This window comes from Colletotrichum lupini, chromosome 4, assembly GCF_023278565.1.
Source record: "Colletotrichum lupini chromosome 4, complete sequence".
NCBI classification, from domain to species: domain Eukaryota; kingdom Fungi; phylum Ascomycota; class Sordariomycetes; order Glomerellales; family Glomerellaceae; genus Colletotrichum; species Colletotrichum lupini.
In genome coordinates, this window is record NC_064677.1 from 1,786,121 (window position 1) to 1,805,282 (window position 19,162).

The 19,162-nt window shown below is 54.4% G+C and overlaps 6 protein-coding genes across 6 annotated transcripts; 3 read left to right on the forward strand and 3 right to left on the reverse strand.

The window, feature by feature from the left end:
• Nucleotides 1–119: 119 nt before the first annotated feature.
• CLUP02_07662 (phospholipid-translocating P-type ATPase) lies at nt 120–6,163 on the reverse strand (the record flags this gene model as incomplete). Its single annotated transcript, XM_049286656.1, has 8 exons — nt 120–801; nt 852–4,967; nt 5,116–5,283; nt 5,362–5,399; nt 5,481–5,574; nt 5,692–5,842; nt 5,946–6,025; nt 6,075–6,163. 8 exons carry the CDS (start codon nt 6,161–6,163, stop codon nt 120–122), a joined length of 5,418 nt encoding a protein of 1,805 aa, XP_049143799.1.
• Nucleotides 6,164–6,348: 185 nt separating this feature from the next.
• On the forward strand, nt 6,349–8,725 carry CLUP02_07663 (uncharacterized protein; the record flags this gene model as incomplete). The annotated part of the gene is made up of 11 exons (XM_049286657.1): nt 6,349–6,416; nt 6,473–6,659; nt 6,752–6,894; nt 6,960–7,069; nt 7,119–7,337; nt 7,398–7,602; nt 7,689–7,740; nt 7,793–8,019; nt 8,101–8,211; nt 8,261–8,590; nt 8,659–8,725. 11 exons carry the CDS (start codon nt 6,349–6,351, stop codon nt 8,723–8,725), a joined length of 1,719 nt encoding a protein of 572 aa, XP_049143800.1.
• Nucleotides 8,726–8,749: 24 nt separating this feature from the next.
• On the forward strand, nt 8,750–9,163 carry CLUP02_07664 (uncharacterized protein; the record flags this gene model as incomplete). Its single annotated transcript, XM_049286658.1, has 3 exons — nt 8,750–8,827; nt 8,890–8,976; nt 9,092–9,163. 3 exons carry the CDS (start codon nt 8,750–8,752, stop codon nt 9,161–9,163), a joined length of 237 nt encoding a protein of 78 aa, XP_049143801.1.
• A 143-nt stretch (nt 9,164–9,306) lies between these two features.
• On the reverse strand, nt 9,307–11,289 carry CLUP02_07665 (homeobox domain-containing protein; the record flags this gene model as incomplete). The annotated part of the gene is made up of 3 exons (XM_049286659.1): nt 9,307–10,592; nt 10,649–10,860; nt 10,934–11,289. 3 exons carry the CDS (start codon nt 11,287–11,289, stop codon nt 9,307–9,309), a joined length of 1,854 nt encoding a protein of 617 aa, XP_049143802.1.
• A 101-nt stretch (nt 11,290–11,390) lies between these two features.
• On the reverse strand, nt 11,391–14,540 carry CLUP02_07666 (uncharacterized protein; the record flags this gene model as incomplete). Its single annotated transcript, XM_049286660.1, has 12 exons — nt 11,391–11,580; nt 11,977–12,005; nt 12,065–12,115; nt 12,191–12,461; nt 12,524–12,582; nt 12,644–12,798; nt 12,875–13,008; nt 13,096–13,125; nt 13,187–13,859; nt 13,900–13,946; nt 14,032–14,399; nt 14,460–14,540. 12 exons carry the CDS (start codon nt 14,538–14,540, stop codon nt 11,391–11,393), a joined length of 2,088 nt encoding a protein of 695 aa, XP_049143803.1.
• A 2,272-nt stretch (nt 14,541–16,812) lies between these two features.
• Nucleotides 16,813–18,784, forward strand: CLUP02_07667 (uncharacterized protein; the record flags this gene model as incomplete). The annotated part of the gene is made up of 4 exons (XM_049286661.1): nt 16,813–16,940; nt 17,202–17,590; nt 18,284–18,439; nt 18,549–18,784. The coding sequence occupies 4 exons, from the start codon at nt 16,813–16,815 to the stop codon at nt 18,782–18,784; spliced, it is 909 nt and encodes a 302-aa protein (XP_049143804.1).
• Between the last annotated feature and the right edge of the window lie 378 nt (nt 18,785–19,162).

The following is a 19,162-nucleotide window of genomic DNA, read 5'->3' on the forward strand; positions in this document are numbered from 1 at the left end:
TTTGTGGTATCAAGAACAAGAACCAAAACCCCGGAACCCGAAAAGGACAGTCCAAGTGACCGTAATGCTAAATCATAACGGCCAATCATGTACAAAAACAATTCTCCTCCTCCTTCTTTTTACGGCCTCGATGATTGACCAGTCGACTGCAGCTCAATGGGGCCATTCACTGGAGTGTTCTTTGAGCTCCCCAACCACCTCGTCGCCACAGAAAGGCGTGGCTTTTTCGTTAGCTCTGAACTCAACTCTGGGTCTGCAATGTTGGCTTCCTCAGCCGGGGGCGTGAAAGACCTAGCGGCCGACTCGTCTCTCGACCTTCGAGACTGTCGTGCCTGGTGAAATGAAGGCCGAGTGGTGGAGTGACTTGGCCTAGGTGCCCCGTCAAGGTTCGAGGGCCTTTCCTCGGTATGGCCAAAGATCGACTTGGTCTTGCTGCTGATAACTTCCAGCACCGTTCCAGAGGTCTCGCCGTGGCCACCTTCCATTCCTTCGGCCGAGTCATCCGCATTGAAGCCCTTCCTCTCGAGACGTTGCATGATATCAACATCGCGCGGCCAGTAGACCCGACGTATCGCGTCGACTATCAGCTCCAAGCAGATAACGGTCGCAAGTGCAAGGAGAATAGTAGTCCAGAAGCTCAACGTTCTACCAAAGTTATGAATGAACGCGTGGCGAAGCTGATAGATGCGCAGGATGGGCCGGAAAGCTGCGGAAAGAATGATGTTCCACAAGAACCAACCCCCGACCGAGATGAGAAACCCGGCCAGAATGATTATGTTCTTGTTTTCCATCTCAAGAACCCTAAACTTGTTAGCAAAATATTATACACAATTTCACACGAAGTAACTCACAGCAACTTGATATTGATAAACACCACAGCAACTGTAAAGGGAACGGATCCCATAGCATAGAGCGATGTGTCCTGATCGAAAGGCAGCGAATTGTATACTGCCCAGGTCACCCAAAAGATGATGAGTGACTCAATCAGCCCGAGGAATGTCCAGCCAATGTAAAGTTTGATGTTGAAAGCTCTGTTCTTGTGGCCAAAGGTGTAGAGCTCGGGGAATTCAAGGAGCGTCTTGGCTTGCAGATCCTTTTCCAAACCGCCTAACAAGATAACAGCGAGCGACGTGAAGAAAGTGTTGAATACCGTCAAACTCCAATTTTCATATAGAGACGTCCCGGTGTATCCCGTGTAACGCTGGAAGTAAGCCTGTGGTAGGAAGAAGACAATTTCCTTCCAAAAAGTGGCGAGAATATATCTGCCAGTCCTAAGGTAGTTCCAGCGGCCGTGGACAAAGAGAAGACGCTGCAAGAAGCGGAATTGCGCAATGGCGTAGTCGGAAATGCGAGCGGCTTGGAGACCTTCGCGGCCCGAGATACCGATACCAACATGCGAAGCTTGGATCATGCCGATGTCGTTGGCGCCGTCGCCAATGGCTAGAGTCAGGGAGTGAGGTACCTGCCGGCGAATACGCTTGACAAGAGTGGCCTTCTGCGAGGGAGAGGCGCGACAACAAATGACCGAGTCAACCCTCACTACAAGGTCGAAGAAGAGGAAGCTGAGGTCCTCGTCTCCTTCAATGATACCCAAGGTCTGACCATCGACCACTACTACCGCGTGGGGCGCCATACCTCGGGCGACTTCACCCAGGGTCGAGAGGATTGACTCCTGCAGGTTGCCCATTGTAGCATCCAGGATGAAGACCTCGGAGAATGGCTTGCACAGGCCGGCAGAGTGACCGATATTGATGGCAGTCTCGCGCTTATCTCCCGTCAGCATCCAAACCTTGATCTCGGCGCGACGGAGCTTCTCAATCGTTTCTGGTACGCCCTCTTGCAATCGATCCTCGATGGCGGTAGCACCGGCAAGTTCGAACTTATCCTCAATGAGCTCACCGGCCGCCTCGATCTTTTCTTGTCGATTATCCAAACTAGTGGTGGCATCATGATAGATCCTTTTCCACGTGTTGTAATCATCCTCGCTGATGTATCGGTAGCCGTACAGTAAAGTCCGCAGGCCCTCCGAAGCAAACTCGTTGATGTGCGTGAAGCATCGTTCGAGAACGGTGCCCTCGTTGAGAGCCACGGACTCGTCAATGAAGTCATCCACTTCATCCTCGTTTGCTGACATGGCCATGCTGTGACGTGGAGATGACCAAATTTCGTGAGCGCTCATGGGCGAGAGGATGTCTGCTGAACCTCTGCGTGAGGTCCATGCGTCAGCGTCGTCGGTAACGGCGCTGGATCGTCTGAGCATGTCACCGGAGATTCTCTGGTTCATCATGCTACGTCGATCTGACATTGACGTTCTCCCAATTGCAAAGCTGCTGCGGGGCGTTCCACTCGTGCTGAGGCGTTGCTGTGCCTTTTCCCTCTCGACACTCCTACGAATCGAGGCTCTCCGATTGACGTCGCTTGCCTTTTGTGTGGCAAGGCCGCTAAGCTTGAGACGAGGCAAGATGACGTTGTCGGCGCCTTTGCAGTAAACACATACTCTGCCGTCGGGCATACGCATGATGATGGACATCCTCTTCCTCTGACTGCTGAACTCAATGACGTCTAGCACCTGGTAGGTCTCTCTTTTGATCGTTCCATCAGCTTCGGGAATTTGGAGAATGACTGATTGTGCAGGCCGGTCAATGAGGAGGTAGCCAAGATCTCTCGCAGCTTCAACCAAAGCAAGTTCATCGGGAGAGGCAGCTTGGTATTCGATCTCGCCGTCTTCCTTTGTCTCGGGTAAACATGTGTGGCAGAGAGCGATGCAGAGTAGGAATTGCTTGGCTTTCTTGGAAAAGACAGTGTCCGGTTTACGTCGCAGGTAGTCCAGGAGGTCTTCCGTCTTGAGCTCGAGCTCGGCTTGAGGCGCCCGACTTGTAGAGCGTCCCCGTCCATAAGTGCTGATGGACGGCCTTCCTTGTACTGGTGTCGATGACGAATAGTTGTCGTGATCGCTCGTTGTCTTTTCGCGGTTCTTGTCCTTGCCTTTTCCCTTGCGCTTCTTGCGAGCCATGTCAATCAACTTTTGCTTGGCGTGTTCGTCTCGTTCAATGTCCATATCGTGCAGCCATGCGGTGCCGGCGACGCTCATCTTTCTGAAGCGCATCACGTTTTCCGTCAAGGTGCCTGTCTTGTCTGAGAAGACGTAGTTGACTTGGCCCAAGTCTTCGAGGATCGTCGTGGTGTTGGCAACCATTGGCGTATTAGTGACCGGGTCGTACATCTCGACATCTCCCATCATGTAAAACTGTATGATCTTGATGATTTCCAAACTGATGTACAACGAAAGAGGGATGAGCGTGTTGAACATGAGTATGAAAGCAATAAAGATCTTTCTCATCTTAATGCGCTCGCCCATAAAGTACCAAGAAGACTCGGCAGGGTCTCGCCACAGATAGTGGCCCAAGGTTAAACCGCTGCTGAGGCCGAGTAGCACTACTATGAGCCAAACGACGATTCTGTTAAGGACACGCTGCATGGCGGGTGCTTTTGTGCGTACGTGCTTGTGAGCGTTCATTCGGATCTTGCATTCTTCACCCGTGTTCACGACGATGCCGATAGCTTCTGTAGTGTTTCGCACCGTGGAGCCGCGGTAAATGACATTGTCGAGTGACAGCGGCAGTGTCTCTCCGTTGACAGTGACACGTCCGTCGTACCTGTAAAGGTCCAGATTCGGGTCCTCGGAAACGATGGTTGCCTGACAAGACTCGATGCCTTGCAGAGTTTGACACCTTTCAGCGAGAACAGGTGAGGCTCTCTTGGCCTTCAAATTCGTCTCGCCGTCCAAAGCCATAGTCTCGATGTATGCGGTACCGTTGGGCCCGGACGCGTACAGAAGGACAATATCCGCCGGAATGTCGTCGTCGCGTTGAAGCCTGACGACGTCGCCAACCTTGAGGTCCTGCCATTCAATCTCGGTCCATCCATCGGCCGAGTATTCCGCAACTTCGCCATCCTTGTGCCTCTTCATCCTCGCTGTCGCCTTCTTGGATCGTTCGCCCAAAACCCATGCGCGACTCAAGTTTTCCGTCTTTGCCAGCAGATACCGGCGGTAGTCGTCGTATCCTTCCTTAGCCATTGATAATGACACAAACACGGCGAGAGGTGCAATGGTAGTCCACTGGCCCGTAGTGCTGAGTCCGGGGATGGCCTGAATGATACCGACGACAAGGAAGTAGAAGTTGCCCATCTTACTGAACTGGAACAGGAGCTGTTTAGGCAGGAAGCTCCATATCGTGTATCGACTGGATCGGATAAAATTACTGGCGTACGACTTCTTAGTGCGTTCGTCGATGAGAAGGTCACTCCGTTCCCTTGACATGTCGAGTGGGATATGCCTTCCATCTGCGCTCGGCGGGAGCGGCTTCTGTCGCAATAATCCCTGTACAATGTACACATTGTAAGCCTTCCTTAGCTGGTCGCTGACCGACTCCTGCGCAACGCGCCATTTTGTCCTTTTCGTTGGCTCTGGTCGGTAGACTGGATACTTGAGATCAGAGTCTGAAGGCTGCGCGGAGCTGTGGTCGCTGCCCCGTCGAGGCCGTGAGGACGAGGGCTCGTCCTGGATATGGCCCTCGAGATCACCCCTTGAGGGAATCGTGTAGAGCCCTGGCCTATTCGAGTTCGGGTGTGATGACGGCGGGTCAAAGCTGCGCCTGGAGTCTCGTTGAAGCTCGTCCGAGAAACGGACATGACCGCCGTCGAGGGCGCCTTTGCTCCCCATGGGTTCGGTGATGGCTCGTCTCGGGTGAAACCTTTGCGCTGCGCGTGGCGCGAGATTCACTGATGGCGAGGATATGTCATGAAGATCGTTGTCATTATGGTCAGAGGAGGTTGAGCTTGACGACGTTCTTGGGGCGGGGTCAGCGTCTTCATGTTGCTGTGAAGGGGCGTCGCCCAGATGCCGTCTGTCCATTCTTGAGGGGCGCGCGAGGCGAGGCTTGGTCGCTTTCTGTCTAGGCCGTACACTGAGCAGTGGCAGTCTCAGTCTAGCCCCCAGAAGCGCGGATCGAGAACCACAGTGATGGTTAGCTGGTCAAGGCTAGCTCGAGACTAGAAGGACGGCAAAAATGGGCTTGTTCCAGACGGATCCCTTAGAAAGCGGCCCGGATTCACCAGAGTGGCTCGGCCATGAAGCTCTTCATTGGGCTCGTCTTGGAGGTGGCGGCGCGTTCCTTTCTGGATCTGGCGTGGTCCTTTGGAGTCGTGGGATCTCCAAGTGCCGGACCAGCGCAGGTGGCCAAAAGCTGCACAGAAACGTATATAATGGTTTTGCAGGAAGAACTGAAAGCGTCTTAAGAAAGTGGTAGGATCTGCAATTGCCGCGACGTCACGGGCGGGTATAGTGCGCAAGTGAATGACAGAACAGTCGTCTTGAAGATTAACAATTCAGGAAAATGCTAATGGTGTTGATGTTGTTGAACAGTGGTGTTGAGTAATAGTAAGCAAGGCGAGCCAGCCTCGAATCGAGGACGAGAGACGTCGAGGTAAAAAATTGGCAGGCTGGGCGGTGCTGTATTCCCGTAAGAGGTGGACGCCGAAGGAAGCGCCGGCGGAAGGTCCCCGTAAATGGAACTAGGTCGATGCTCCCCCATCAATTGTACTCGTCAATCGTTGGCAGATTAGATACTCTGCACCTAAAGGGAAAGCAGATGAGGGCTCCTTGGCAGTTCCTTGCCTTCCTCTTGGTACTTGGTAGACACCTCACGAGTAGACACGAGTAGAGCCGGAAAGGTTGCAGCGTACAGAACTGCGCCGCCCTCAATACGCAAGTATGGACGACGACGAGGCGCTTGGCAAAAAGTCAAGATTATCAGGCCGCGGCTCACTGGTGAGTCGGTGACTAGGTGGGTTGGTTGGTCTTGGACCTCTAGGGTATTGTGTGGAAATACCCAGGAACGAATATACGTCTGGAGCCCCCAATCAATGGAGAAAGGGCTACCTACCGGTACACTTTTGCAAGGCAAGCCTCAAGGTGGGAGGAACCTGTCTGAGTGTCTGATGCGGGCTTGGCGCCTCTTCTGCACTGCCACGGTCATCTTGTTGCCCGATGTTTCCTGACGAAGTACTCGTACGAATCAACGAAAAGCCCGCGGAACAGCTCCTCACCCACCACGCGCTCATCCGCGGTTCGCGGAGACGAGGAAAAGTTGGTTGGATCCATGAATCCGTGGGGCCATCGCGGTCGGCAGGTCGGGCGCGAGAAGTAGCAGCCAGTACTCCATACAGCACACGAGCGAATGAAGAACGACGAAATAGAGACTTTTTTTCATCAAGGGCCGGGGCGCGGAAGAGAAAAGTTCAGGTGGCCAGCCGCCAAAGAGCATCAGCGCCTCGGGCATGGAGAAAATGGGAAAGTCCCGGCTTCCGACTGGCAGACCAGCAGGAGTGCAGCAGCCCATTCGATATTTTGCCGTGTCCCCGCATTGAGGACGTCATTGGGCAACAGATGGGATGCACCTGAACTTCCCAGCTGGGAATCGCCAAAGTGCGAGCGAAGCAGGAGCCAACACCCACCCATTCCTTCCATTTCCTCCCTGAGTACACAGCAGTACGTACCAAGCTGTCCGCCCATCTCCAACCACAGAAGGACCCGCTCCGCCTACAACCTGCCTGCTATCCGAACGGACGTCGGAAGCTGCGGACGATCTGAGGAAAAGGTTTCGATCGGTCATCCATTTCTATCCATCCATCCATCCATCCATCAAAGACAGCTTCAACAAGTCATTGACCATCTTGGCGACTGTCGCAGCTCCCATCACACACTTTCCTTGGTGTTTCCGCACGCATTGAAACATTGCGAATGCGAAAGCAACACCAACACTGCCCGACATTCATGACTTGGCAAATATTCTGTGCCTGTGTGGGTGTTGACGAAAGAAGAACATCCTTCAAGTGGCAGATGCAAGTCCGATTAATTACTCTGTAGCTTATTCAACAATCACGCGGTTGACAGAAAGCATCAAAGTCGCTGACAGCATCCACACGCACCTGCGCTACTCTACTGTGCACCTACACTGCCCCGACCCGCATCATCTCACGTGGGTTCAACTAGCACACGAAAGAGAAAGTGCGAGACCGTCGTCGTCCTTCAGACGAACGTGGCCGATGGCTGGTAGCCTATAGACACTACAGGGGACTTCCTGGATATCGAAGAGACCTACCGCATACCACTACTCCGTACGGATACTTTGTATGGATACTGCTGCGAAGAAGGGGAAAATACACCCTACCCGATCTCTACAGTCTACAGTACCTCACCGTGAAAAGATTAGAGTTCCCCGTATCCGGCTGCATTCCCTACCCGCAAGGTGCCACAGATCCCCCTCCGCTCCGGCGTCCAGGAAAGTAACGCCGTCTCATCTCATTTCCATCCGTTGATGCCTGCAGCAGTCCAGCATGGCACCTGCTCCTGACCGTTCTTCGAAATATCGGGCAATATCCCATACCATACCGCCGGAAATTCCCGTCGAAACGTTCACACCACACCCAAAGCACAATCGTTCGAGTCCACAATGCCTTTGTATCGTTCCCGTCCGATCCGCCTTCTCGGAGCCGCAAATTTAACACGACTCAAGCGAAGAGAGAAAGGGATTGCATCTCGTGCTACGACTGAACGATTGAACGGAACAGGCAGTCAATGATGGACAGATCTCGCCCGGCTTACCTCTGACCAGATGCACTCCAAGCACCCACCCATCCATCCCCGCCTCTCTGGACCAGCCGGGCTCGCGCGCCAACGTCCTCCGCTGAACTAGGCTAAAAGAGATGGGCAAGCACACAAGCTAGGCAGTTGGGCTACCAAACATCAGCCGACCAGCCAACCAGTCGAGACCTCACGCTACCTTTGGTCTTACACGTTGATCCTCCTTCTGCGCACACTCTTGTAAATACTGTATACCGTACAGTAAGACGCTGTATCTCTGCTCTTGGGGCAGAGCATAAGATTCGGCGAAACTCGACCTCACGTAACATGTCCAAGCCTGCCTTGCTGCGTAACAGAGCACGCGGCTGCGACAAGTCCCCCCCCCCCCCCCCCCTCATCCCCGGGCCTTCAAGACAGATCGGATTCTCTTCAGCCTTACCCGCACAAACTCATAGGAGGCACATCAGATGGAATTGCTTACGTCCAAGCTCCATGGGCATAATCGGTGGGGCGTCGGACCTGAAATCGAAGACGGCTGCGTCGGTTCTGATTAAGCCTTACCTCTGGTAGCAGGGCCTACGGGGTCTTGCAAGTTACATCGGTTCACCGTAACAGTCGTGGCCATGACACATCACCGGAGAGCATCATGGGGCTGATCATTTGGGAATCGTTGAAAGTCACATCACAATTAGGAGACCGAATGTTAAGGTGGGAAAATAGGGATTCAATGCCCATGTGTCTCTCAACTCTATCGTCAGTGCTTACAAGCTGGCCGCTTCTCTTTCGAAAAGCAGCCAGCCAAGCCTCTTCGCTGCTCGGCCACCGGAGGCAGCTCCCCATAACCACCTCTTTCGGTGCCGGCATTCAACAACAAAAGCCACAAAGCCCTGCTCCCACGACCCATCAAACCAAGAAAATACCCAACAATATAGGTAAACAAGTAATGTGTGTCTTGAGAGAGTTGTATATCCTCAATAAAAAAGATGTGTTGTGTGTGACTGATTACGAACCAGGAAAATCCCAAGCCACCTGGGCTTTTCCCCATTTTCATCCTCCAAAACCCGCAGCCAGAACATCTGAGATTCATGAACAATGACAGATGAAATGAAAAATATCAACGACAGCGATGTGCAGCGCAAGCCAACCAAGAGAGAAGGGAAGGATATTAGGGGCCACGCCATCGTCTCCGCGAGGTAGGCGTGGCTAAAGGCCTAGATTTGGTGATGGATTGTGGGCATGGTGAGATGCCCACACCCTCGTACCAGAAGCCGGTTTCTTTGTTCGCGACAATAAATGACTCGAAGGGTGAAGTAAATCCAAAAAGTGCAAAGGTACGATCGCCTGTGCCGGACATGCATGATCGAGATTCCGAATAGAGGTATCGTCATGCAGAGTCGTCGTGGCCGATGGATGATGTGGTAGCGAAAACGGAATCACACATCATAGTCATCGGTGTTGGAAGTAGACCAAGGGCAACCCCATCTGGTATATGTCGAGCGCCTAAAACGCCAGCTGTGAATGACCAAGGCAAGCAACTCCTCTCTCCCGAATAAACCATTTGAGAGAGCACGCCTTCCCAAATTTGTATGTACGCCATGTCCTAGTGAAAGGAACTCCGGATTCTTCCCGACTTATTCAGTACGGCAGACCGATGTCAGGAATCAGTGGGGTGTTTGGTGCATGGACTCGGGAGACATTGAGTTGGGGTCAACGTGGTCAAACTGGACCAGTTGGTTCATGTCGAGGTCGTTGTGGCCTTGCTCACCATACGCAGGTGAGTGAGGGTGCATCGGCAGGTTAATGGTGTGCTTGGAGTACATCTCGTTCAGGCCGGTACCATCATCAGATACAGCACATGATCCGTTGTCGCCCTGCTGGTAGATATCGGCGGATGCAGATCTACCAAGCATGGAGAGCGGAGGCGACTGCTCAACAATGGACGGCTCTCCGTGGTGGCTGCCGAATGAGAGGGGAGACACGGAGGGCGGGATCATGCTCGGTGACGGGTGTGCCATGGGAGAGAGGAAGGCACTGCCGTACGGCGTGTTGTAGCTGGAAGCGGCCGGGAGAGGGCTCGGCTCAGGGCCCTGGGAGAAGAAGTTGGGGCTCGTCGGGAACTCGGAAGGGGAGGCGGTGGTGGCAGACATCGGGTACTGGCGCATATCCAGACCGAATCCGGCTTGGGTGTCGATTCTCAAGTTGGGGCCGAGTCCGCCGGGCGCCTGGGGAATCGGTGCGTAGATGTTGGGACCAGGCGTCTGAGGAGCTGCCATTTCACCCGGCTGTTGGATATAGAAGGAGGGCATGGGAGTTTGGAGCATCGAGAAATCGACAGCCATGGGCACGGAGCGACTGCGCTGTCTCTTGTGGCCAGGTCCGCGCATGCCAGGGTGCATGTGGTTGATGCCCCAAGACTCCTGGAACATACCAACATGCGGCTGGGCAAAGTTGGGCTGAGAAGAAGGGCGGCTGGGCGACACAGGAGCGGACATGGACAGGGCGTGCTGCTGGTCGATGAAGGGGTGCGGGTTGTTGCGGTTCATGAAGGCCTCCAAGGAGACAAGCTTGGCCAACTGGCCGCTGAGAACCTTGGGGTTGCCACCGAGGTGGTGAACCAAGCAGTGCGAGGCCTGCTGGTCCTCGGTGAAGTCGCCACACTGGAAGAACCCGCTGGCTTGAGGGGAGGAGTCCATGAAGAAGTTGGGAGCCCGGTTCAGCTCGATGACGATGCCACCAGGCTTGTTGGGGTCACCCTCCTGGTTCTCAAGGAAGATATTCTTGATGTAAGCAAAGGGGTACTCGATCTTGTAGCCGGCCTGCTCGTTGTTGATGTAGTAGGTCATGGTGCACTTGTCAGGGGAGTAGAAGATGATGAGATCCATCGTGTTCTGTCCCACGCGAGTCCACTTGCCGATGCTCAGAGAGCGGCAGGTGAGATGATGGATCACTGGGAATGTTAATGCTGCTTTCATCGATGGTTTGTCAGGGACTTCTTACACTTACAAACTTTGCCCTGGCCGTTCTGGTCACCGCCGAGAAGCATGTTGTTGTGGCCGTAGGGGAGAAGACCTGTACGGCCAAGGAAGGGGCCGCCGAGGCCCTTGCCGGACTCCATCGCCTGCATAGCGAGGTAGGCTCGCATGGATTCGGGGATCGAATCGATGTCTTCGCCGGTCTCGAGGCTCTTCTTGGCCAAAAGCTTGATCTTGGCGCGTCTGTGTAGTATTAGTGGTGACTCAGGGGTATCAGGCTGCAAAGCCGGAAAACGAGGGGCAGTAGAAAGCGTACCTGTTCTGGAACCAGATCTGAACAGACCTTTCGGTCATGTTGATCTCTTCTGCTATCCGCTCACGAACGGTGGCAGTGGGGGTTGGGTTCTTGTTGAATTCCACCTCCAGAGTCGTCAACTGGTCCTGAGTGGCGCGCTGTCTCTTCTGGTTCTTTTGCTGTTGGGTCAGGGTGCTCTTGCGCGGCGGGCGCCTTGATTGCGAAGAGGGAGGCTGTCCATTGTGGGTGGAGGTGGAGGGGGAGGGAGTCTGGTCCATCTTGTGGGCGGATGTGGGAGAGACATCTTGAGGGGTTGATGAGCCGGGTGTCGAGACTTGCTGGACGAGGCCCACGGGGTGTTCGACCTCGGTAGCCATGTCTTTTTCTTTTTTTTTTCCTGCTCGAAATTTCTTCGTTCAATTAGAATGAAGTCGGTGAGGTGTATCGCTTGTGATGTGGTGCGATGTGGTTGATCAGATCAGGGTGGGCGGATGTTCTCGAGGTGAGGGAGTCTCGGTATTAGTCGCGTCCAGCAGGTGATCGGGATGTCGAGGATCGTTTGATTCACGGAAACGCGCAGATGCGGTACTAGGTGTAACTGGATGGTAATAGGTATGGTGCTGTGAAAGCTAAGGGAAGGTATAGAGTGAGCTGTGAGGCAAAAGATGCTAAGGAGCGTGGTCTCTGATCCAACAGGGGGAACAGGAGGTGAGATTTTTGTGTGAATAGTGTCGTTTGGTTCGCGAAGAACGAATGTGTGTAATTCAACCAGACGGGAAGGAACGTAATAAGAATGCCCGGAAAGGAGTGACGGGATTCAGAAGCTGAGATGGTTGAATTATTTCAAGAGAGTGACTGTGAAAAGGAAAAAAAAGGAGTGGGGGAAGAGGAATAGGAGGGAAGGGATTGTCGTGAACGACGAGGATGACGATGAGGAGATGGGATGAGGAAGAACACCAGGAGGGATGGGGGCAAGAGAGGAGAAAAAGGAAAAGGAATGGATGGGCGCGAGGCGGCGGGCCCCAGTAAAAAAAAAAGGGAACAGAACAGACGAACGAACGAACGAAGGAACCGGCGCCAATCCACCCTGTTCCTAGGTAGGTGTGAGGTGCCTGTCCCCTCCTGCTCCCCTCTACGTGTAAGGCAAGGTACCTTTCCCCATGGACTCGCCTTAGTTCCAGGAGTTCCCTTTTTGCTGCTCACCTAAGGTACTTTGTTGCGCCTTGGGTACTTTCTCTCTCACTACGAATACCTGAGGTGCTGTCTACTTAGGGCTACTCGCTGGGAAGAGGTCTGGTCTGGATGGACTGCCCCAGGGTCGGGAGAGGAGTGAGGCGTGTGGGTTGCGGGCGGGCGTGGGACGAGGGTGTGAGGCGAGTCGAGTTGGGGTGAGGTGTGGAAAGGTGGAGCTTTGGATGACAGGGGGGAGGAAAGACCGGACGTGGGACGTGGGACGTGAGGTGTGCAGCGGCGGCTCAGCAGCCAGTGGTGTGTGCGGTCTGCGGGATGGTCATGGGCAAGGGCATAGGATGGGGATGGATGGATGGGACTGTTGGTGTGAAAAGGCACCAGTTAGAAACGGTCCATAGGTTCCATGAGTCCATACCTTACGCAGTATGTACCTTCTTCCGTACGGAAGCGAAGAGACTGAGGTTGAGTCCCGTCTGATACTTTTGTAGAAAACGTGTGCTTTAGCCCTAGGAATAGGTAGGTCGCATCATGCGAATGTACCTTCCTTGTGGTAAAGTGCTCCTGTAGCCTCTTTCCTCCGCCCCTTTTTGGTAAGTAGGGTTTGGGGCAGCTCTTGCTCTTGCTCTTTCCCGACCACGTCCCGTTCTCTCCTCGACGGCAGGTGCAGTGTTCAGTGTCCACGAATGGGTGTGGAACTGTAGATGGGGCAGACACGCCGCACGCCGCACAGGAGAAAAAAAACTGTGAAAGCCAGATAGATAATTGACACACCCAGACCGGTGGACGCGGCGGACTGGACGTGGATGTGGACACTTGAAGTCTGGACGACGGACGTTGGCGGGGGACGAAGACGAGGACCGGGGCTGGACGTATGGGCGACACCACCAGCAACCAGCGGCCAGTGGCTAGTGTACAATGACTGGGTGCACAGGGGTAGTGCCAGGTACGCGCCTTCTCTCATTCGTCGACAAAAGCCACTTTACCGTTCGTACCTGCCGCCGATGAACGGAACCTGTCCCAAGCTGGTAAACCTTGCCTCAAGTGGCTTTAGCGGCTTCTTCCCCCCGTTTAGCCTTTTCTGACCTTCTCTCTCGCTTCCACTTTGTCTCTTCCTCTCCTTCTCCTGCATAGCTGCTCTTAGCCTCCTCCATCCTTCCCGTCTCTCGTAGACTGCTCGCCCATCTTGCTTCTATTCGTACTCCGCTCTGCGTGGGCGTCTTCACCCTGATAATTGTGCACCTTGTGCGTGCATGCGAGTATGCGTTGTTGACCGGTTCCTGCGTCCTGCGCCTCACCTCATGCATCCGTATCTCCCAATCCAGATCCAGACCAGCCAAACCAGCCAGACCAGTCTCGTTCCCTCTCCGCTCTCCCACACCAGAATGACTACACACCGCCGCAACGCCGCGCGCCGCCGTTGGTCCATCGGGGCTGCTGATAGGAGGTGCACCATCGCACCCGCCATGGATCATGGCCCTGCTCGTTGCTGCAGTTCCTTGCCCTGTTGATGCTGGACTGCTTTCTTGTGCCCAGTGGCCATTGAGGGAAAGGTGGGGGAGCAGAAACATGCAGCGGCCGAGGAGAGACCAAACACGACAAAAGGGAGGCCTATCCCAGCAAGCGGGAGGCCAAAAGGGAGACCGGCAAGTGCCAGAGTACCTTTCGCTCTCTATTGTTGGCTTCGCGGCGTCGCGCCCGATGGACGCATTGAATCGAATCGCGCGGCATCCGTCCACCACCTGGACGCCGATAGACACTCAGCATCATGCCTACCTTACGCAGTACGCAGAACTTACATGAACACATCCTCAGGCTCTGATTATCAGAATCCGTCCATCCTTTCCTACCTCGTGTCCGATGCCAGGCTATCTTAGTGGCTAGTATCAACTAAAGAGTATCCGTCTCCTCTGTAGGTAGACAGACACTACCACGTGTTTTGCGGCTCGAAAGATGCCGCATAAGCATGAGGTAACGGGTGAGAGCGCGCATCATCCGGCCCAGGCTCTAGATCGCTGCCCGCTATGGGTACTCGGTACAAATAGTGTCGCCTATCCTTTTCGTCCTCACCGTCTTGTGACTCTCGTCCAACGCAACGCCAGACGCCGTGGGTCGCGAAGCATGAGCCACGGCCGGGGACTGAAGCAGAGCAAGATACTCGCAGAATGTGTCGCGCTTTCCGCCAAAATGGCCGTACCTTGCGCGGTAAGTGAGGGGAGACGGACGAAAGAGTCTCCATCCTTTTTGGGGGCCGTAAGAGAAATTCGCGGCCGGTGTCTGATGCGCGCTGCATCAACATCTGTGGAGGCGAGTGCGGATCTCCCTCAAGGCTCACGCTGTCTGGCTGTCAGTGGTCAACCTCCACCGCCCGCATCCTCGCTCCGTTGTTGATCGCCCTGGAAGGCTCGGCCTCGAGGCTTGGTCCTGTCGATTCTGGCATTCTGCCGGGAAAGGGAGGCATAAGAGCCGGACGGTGGGACGATGAACGGAAGGTCCAAGGAGGTTTCCGTCAAGCATGACTTGGAAAGGAAAGTCCACGTCTATGGAGTACGTACTCCATATTGTGCATGCGCAGGTACGTACACGTCTGGCTGTGACTGTGGCTGATGAGACTGTGTGGGCCCGGAACGGAGCAAGCAGTGAAGCACAGATGCATGGGCGGGGTCCATCTTTTTGGTCCGGTCCTCAGGCACAGGGGTAACTGACAAGGTAGGTACTTTGAATCCGTAATGCAGACATCCATCAGCAGACACGTCGGACGGCAGCTCGAAAAAGGGGATGCAAGGAACGAATGGAAACATGTCTTGGCCCAGAGAACAAAGAGAAGTGGAATTTGTGTTCTAAACTTGCAATGGACGGAATCGTACGTAGACGACACGAACAACTCCAAGCGGAGTCAGCGGACATCTTGTTTTTGAATCACTCGGTTCGGGGCTGTTGTCATGCGAAAGATGCAGCCGCACTCCATATTCCGTACCAAACAACGCCAAACCTGGAAGTCTCACAGCCGCAAAGCCACGACCGTCTTATCGGTGCTGTTTGGACAGGGGCTTGTTTCCGTACCTACCTATGTATCCGTTCCCCCTCTGAATTCTCACAGACATCCGCACCTTGTGTTACGGATAGCGATACGGATGCTGGCTCTTTGGTTGTTCGAGAATCAAGACCAACCAGTCCAGCCAGACATCCTCCCTCCAATCCTCCGACGTCAAGATCATCCAAAGTCTAAAGTCCCCGAATCCCAGCCATTATCTCGTCCCGACATCCAGGCACGGGTAGGGGAGGGTGCTATAATGTGTTTTGTTATGCATTATCATGACACCTTATCCCGCCAATCTGTCGCGTCCCTCCTACTCCATCCCTTCCCGCATTTTCCATCCGTTTGCCCTTCTGGGCTCTCTATCTTCCCATGTCGAGTTACCAGGGATCGCCCACCACCTTGGTGAGCTTAGACAACGTTCCTGGAGCCAAGATATCCATCCTACTGTGTACCCAGAACCAGACTCGTCATGTGCAGGCAAAACGGCAGGCCTAGTCGGCCCAAACTGTCCCGTCAGTCTTACGTCCGCGAGACGGTGGCAGGGATGCTTAGGTTCTCTGACGAATACTTGGAGCCCCTCAACCAAGAAAGACCCGCAACGGTTTGTTCACAGTGCGCGGCTTCTCCGCCTTCCGTTGCACTTGCCAGTCGCACTTGCACCAAACCTAAGGAAAGAGCCACTAGCTGTAAGGTACCCGAACGGAGGAAGGTACGCTGGATACCTATGTCCCACCTTAGAAACGTCGCTCCCTGACCCCTGCTCACGTCGTTCATCCAGTCTTTTCCCGATTGGAACCTCAGGTTGATTTCCATCCACCCTCTTTCTCTCTCGCTCCAAGTCTCCAAGTCAGGTCTCCATGCGGTTGCAGCGTGAACTTTCAACATGGTCCTGTCAACCTGCATCATACTGCAGGTCGAGGGCGTCTTTTGCTGGCGCCGGTCGATCGCGGTTGGCATCATTACACTACACTGCTGCACTGCTGCACTGCATTCACAATGCACCACTCGCAACTGGGACAAGCCACATATTCCAGCGTCACATCGCCGGCTCGTCTTCGACTATTTGCTCCCACACTGTGTCGTACCTGACGTCTCTTTCGTCCGGTATTGTCCCTGTTCCTGGCGATCCATGCTCCCCCTCCTCGCCCTCCTCGCCCGACATTCACGCTTTCCCCTCGGCCCCAAGACGCGCCCTCCTCACACAAGCCGTGTCAGGTACACAATGATCCGCCAGATGTTGTCGACTGCATCCTGACAAGCTGTGTCACAGACGACTCCAAACGAAACCATACAAACCCGCCATGGCAACCAGGCACCTCTCGAAATAGCACACAAGGTTTCGTCGAATCGAATCGACGGCCATCAATCATTGTCCAGGGCATGCAGTCATCGATCTAGGCAGCTTCTGTCGTGGATCGTTGCGCCGCCTGACCTCACATATGCTGCATGCGGTGCCTGGTTGCTGTTCTGCCCATACACACACACCGTTCGTCCTCAGGCTTGGATCTGCAAGGCTCCGTTCTCCATCTTCTAAACAAGAATGATCCGTGGCAAAAAAAAAAAGGGTCGCTCTCGCTTGATATGGTGACGCCTGCCGCTCTGCGCAACAGTCACGCAGCACAGAGACACCTGCCAGACGATAGCTGATCCACAAACTTCTGCAGCCGGTAGTATGCGACTGGCGGTCAAGAGTCCGCTCAGACGCCGCCGTCCCGGCTTTGTGAGCCTCCAGCTCGGAATGGGTCCATCACGAATTCAAGCTGGAGACAAGACTACATACTTTGAACCTCACTTTGACCCGTACGCCTTGCGCTAGCGCCTATCGCCGAGGGCTGACAAGGTCTTCCTAGTCAAGACCGCCATACTGAGTTCGACTGATTCAGCACAAGAAAACCAATGATTCAGTCAGAGTGCAAAGCCTCTTTTACTGGACCTACCTAGCACTTTCCAATCACGAAATATCTGGCTGACGGCTTAGGCCGGGACCAACGTTCAAAAGACTGTTTAAACAAGATAGGCTCGGACCAGCTGGATATTTACTCATTACTGGTCACAGCACAGGCTTTCCCGAGCGGCGTGCCCACTATGCACACCCAGGCAGACGGTTCACGGCTCTTGGAACTACGCAATTCTCTTGGCCGCCAAACTGCTCGCCCGAGGGAGCCCCGACCGTCCACTTATCCGCGGGGCAGATCTCGACGCCCATCTCCACGTCGCCTTTGCGCCCGCTCGGTTCTTCATTCGAGCGATGGGGGTGATGGCTTTTATGACATGGTCGATGCTCTTGGGGAGATTCTTGTCATTTCGAGGCCATCCCGCCGGGGACGCCAACGGCACGGGGTTTGCGCCTCCAGAGGTCGTCCCCTTTCTCGGACCATCAAGACCAAGCCAGTTCCAGAGAGCCTCCACCCATAACTCAAGATACGTCGGTTGCCTTCTGGAACCACTGAGTAAGCAGGCGTCAACTTCCACAAATGACATGTCGAGAAAGGGGCCTCCCCATGCTGAGCTGAGGTTCAACCCGCCCAACTACATACCACCCAACCTCTTCGGCCGTCATACCGAGGGATGGTGCCGCCACGAATCGTTGCGCAAAAGTCTGAGGTGAACTATGTTTGCTCCATGCTCAGCGTCTCCCTTTGGCCCTGTCTCGCGTCTGCAACAGACATCGAAACGTCGTACCTCTAAAAACAACGCGTCGGGGCGATCGCCTGGCCATTCCTGTGGGAGTGCCGGGAACCAAAGGGATGTCTCAGACAAGACACTAGGGCATCACAAAGATCGCTTTGCACGACGGAGGGTCTTTTTACACACTTTGAGCGTTCCAGTATACATCTAACGAACCAATGCTATCCAACACAACGCCCATGACTGGTCTTGTTTCGCTGTCCTCACGTTCGAGCTCGAAACGGTCTTGGAATTCGCATCGATCCTCCCTCTGTTGCTAGACCAAAGGCAGCGACATACTCTCGTCGGCTTTCCAGGAGCCTTCGGCTTCGGCCTTGGTTTTTGGGAGACGCAACCTGTGTTACCTCGTACCTGCAGAAGCGTTATGCAGCCAGAACACCCATCCCATGGCCCAAGTGCCACATGCACCGAAGACACTGTAACGCAGCGCTAACTGTCTTTGATCATCCGGCCAGCTACCTTCAAGCTCCAAGCCATCCGGCCGTCCTACGGTGACCCATTCGAGATTGGTGGAGGAGCTCCATCGGCCAGCGACGGAGGACGAATATTCTACATTCGGGAGAAGCACATCCACGAAGTTCGGCCACAGAGCAGCTGGCAGATGGATTGCGGTTGCGCGACTGCCGGAGCTTTGACTCTTAATATGCTCAGACGTCCCGGTCTGATCACAACCGGTGACATTGGACATGCTCTGCCAATGTCAGATGACAAAAACTTCAGACGAAATGTTCCGCCCAAGCGCTCATTGGCGCTCGCTGCCGCCGGCATCGTTCCTCGAAGGCGTGGCGCCGTCGAATGGAGCTCAAGCGATCGGAATGTCCCATGCTCGCGCACGCGTCGGCGTATCACTAAGACAGACGGACTCCGTGAAGGCGGCTACAAATCTACCATACACCATCAGGAAGCCCGAAATAGCAATGAGATCCTCCGCCCGTCCAAAGTTCAAGGTCAAATAGCACCTCCATGTCTGCATTTGCCTTTGCACTTGCACTTGCATTCATGGCATTGGCGCGCCTCATCCCGGCCAGGTGGTCCTCCAAAGAAGAAAGCCCCGAAGGTTGACGAGGGTCTTGTTAGTATGCTGTTGTTCTCTAACCAACCAAGTAGCTTCGTTTCAAGTGTTCCGAACGACGAAGCATAGAGTTTGGCTTCATCCTGCATGGAAACGAGGGAGACCGCACTCGAGAGTCCACAGGCTTCTTTGCTCAAACGAGACAAGTCCGCTGTCAGCGCCGAAGGAAAGTCGTGGAGCAACGGATAGGGGACGGCATTGGGTCGGTGATGCATGACGGTTCGGCTCCGTTTTCCAGAATCGGTCTTGTTGAAGGGGTGCG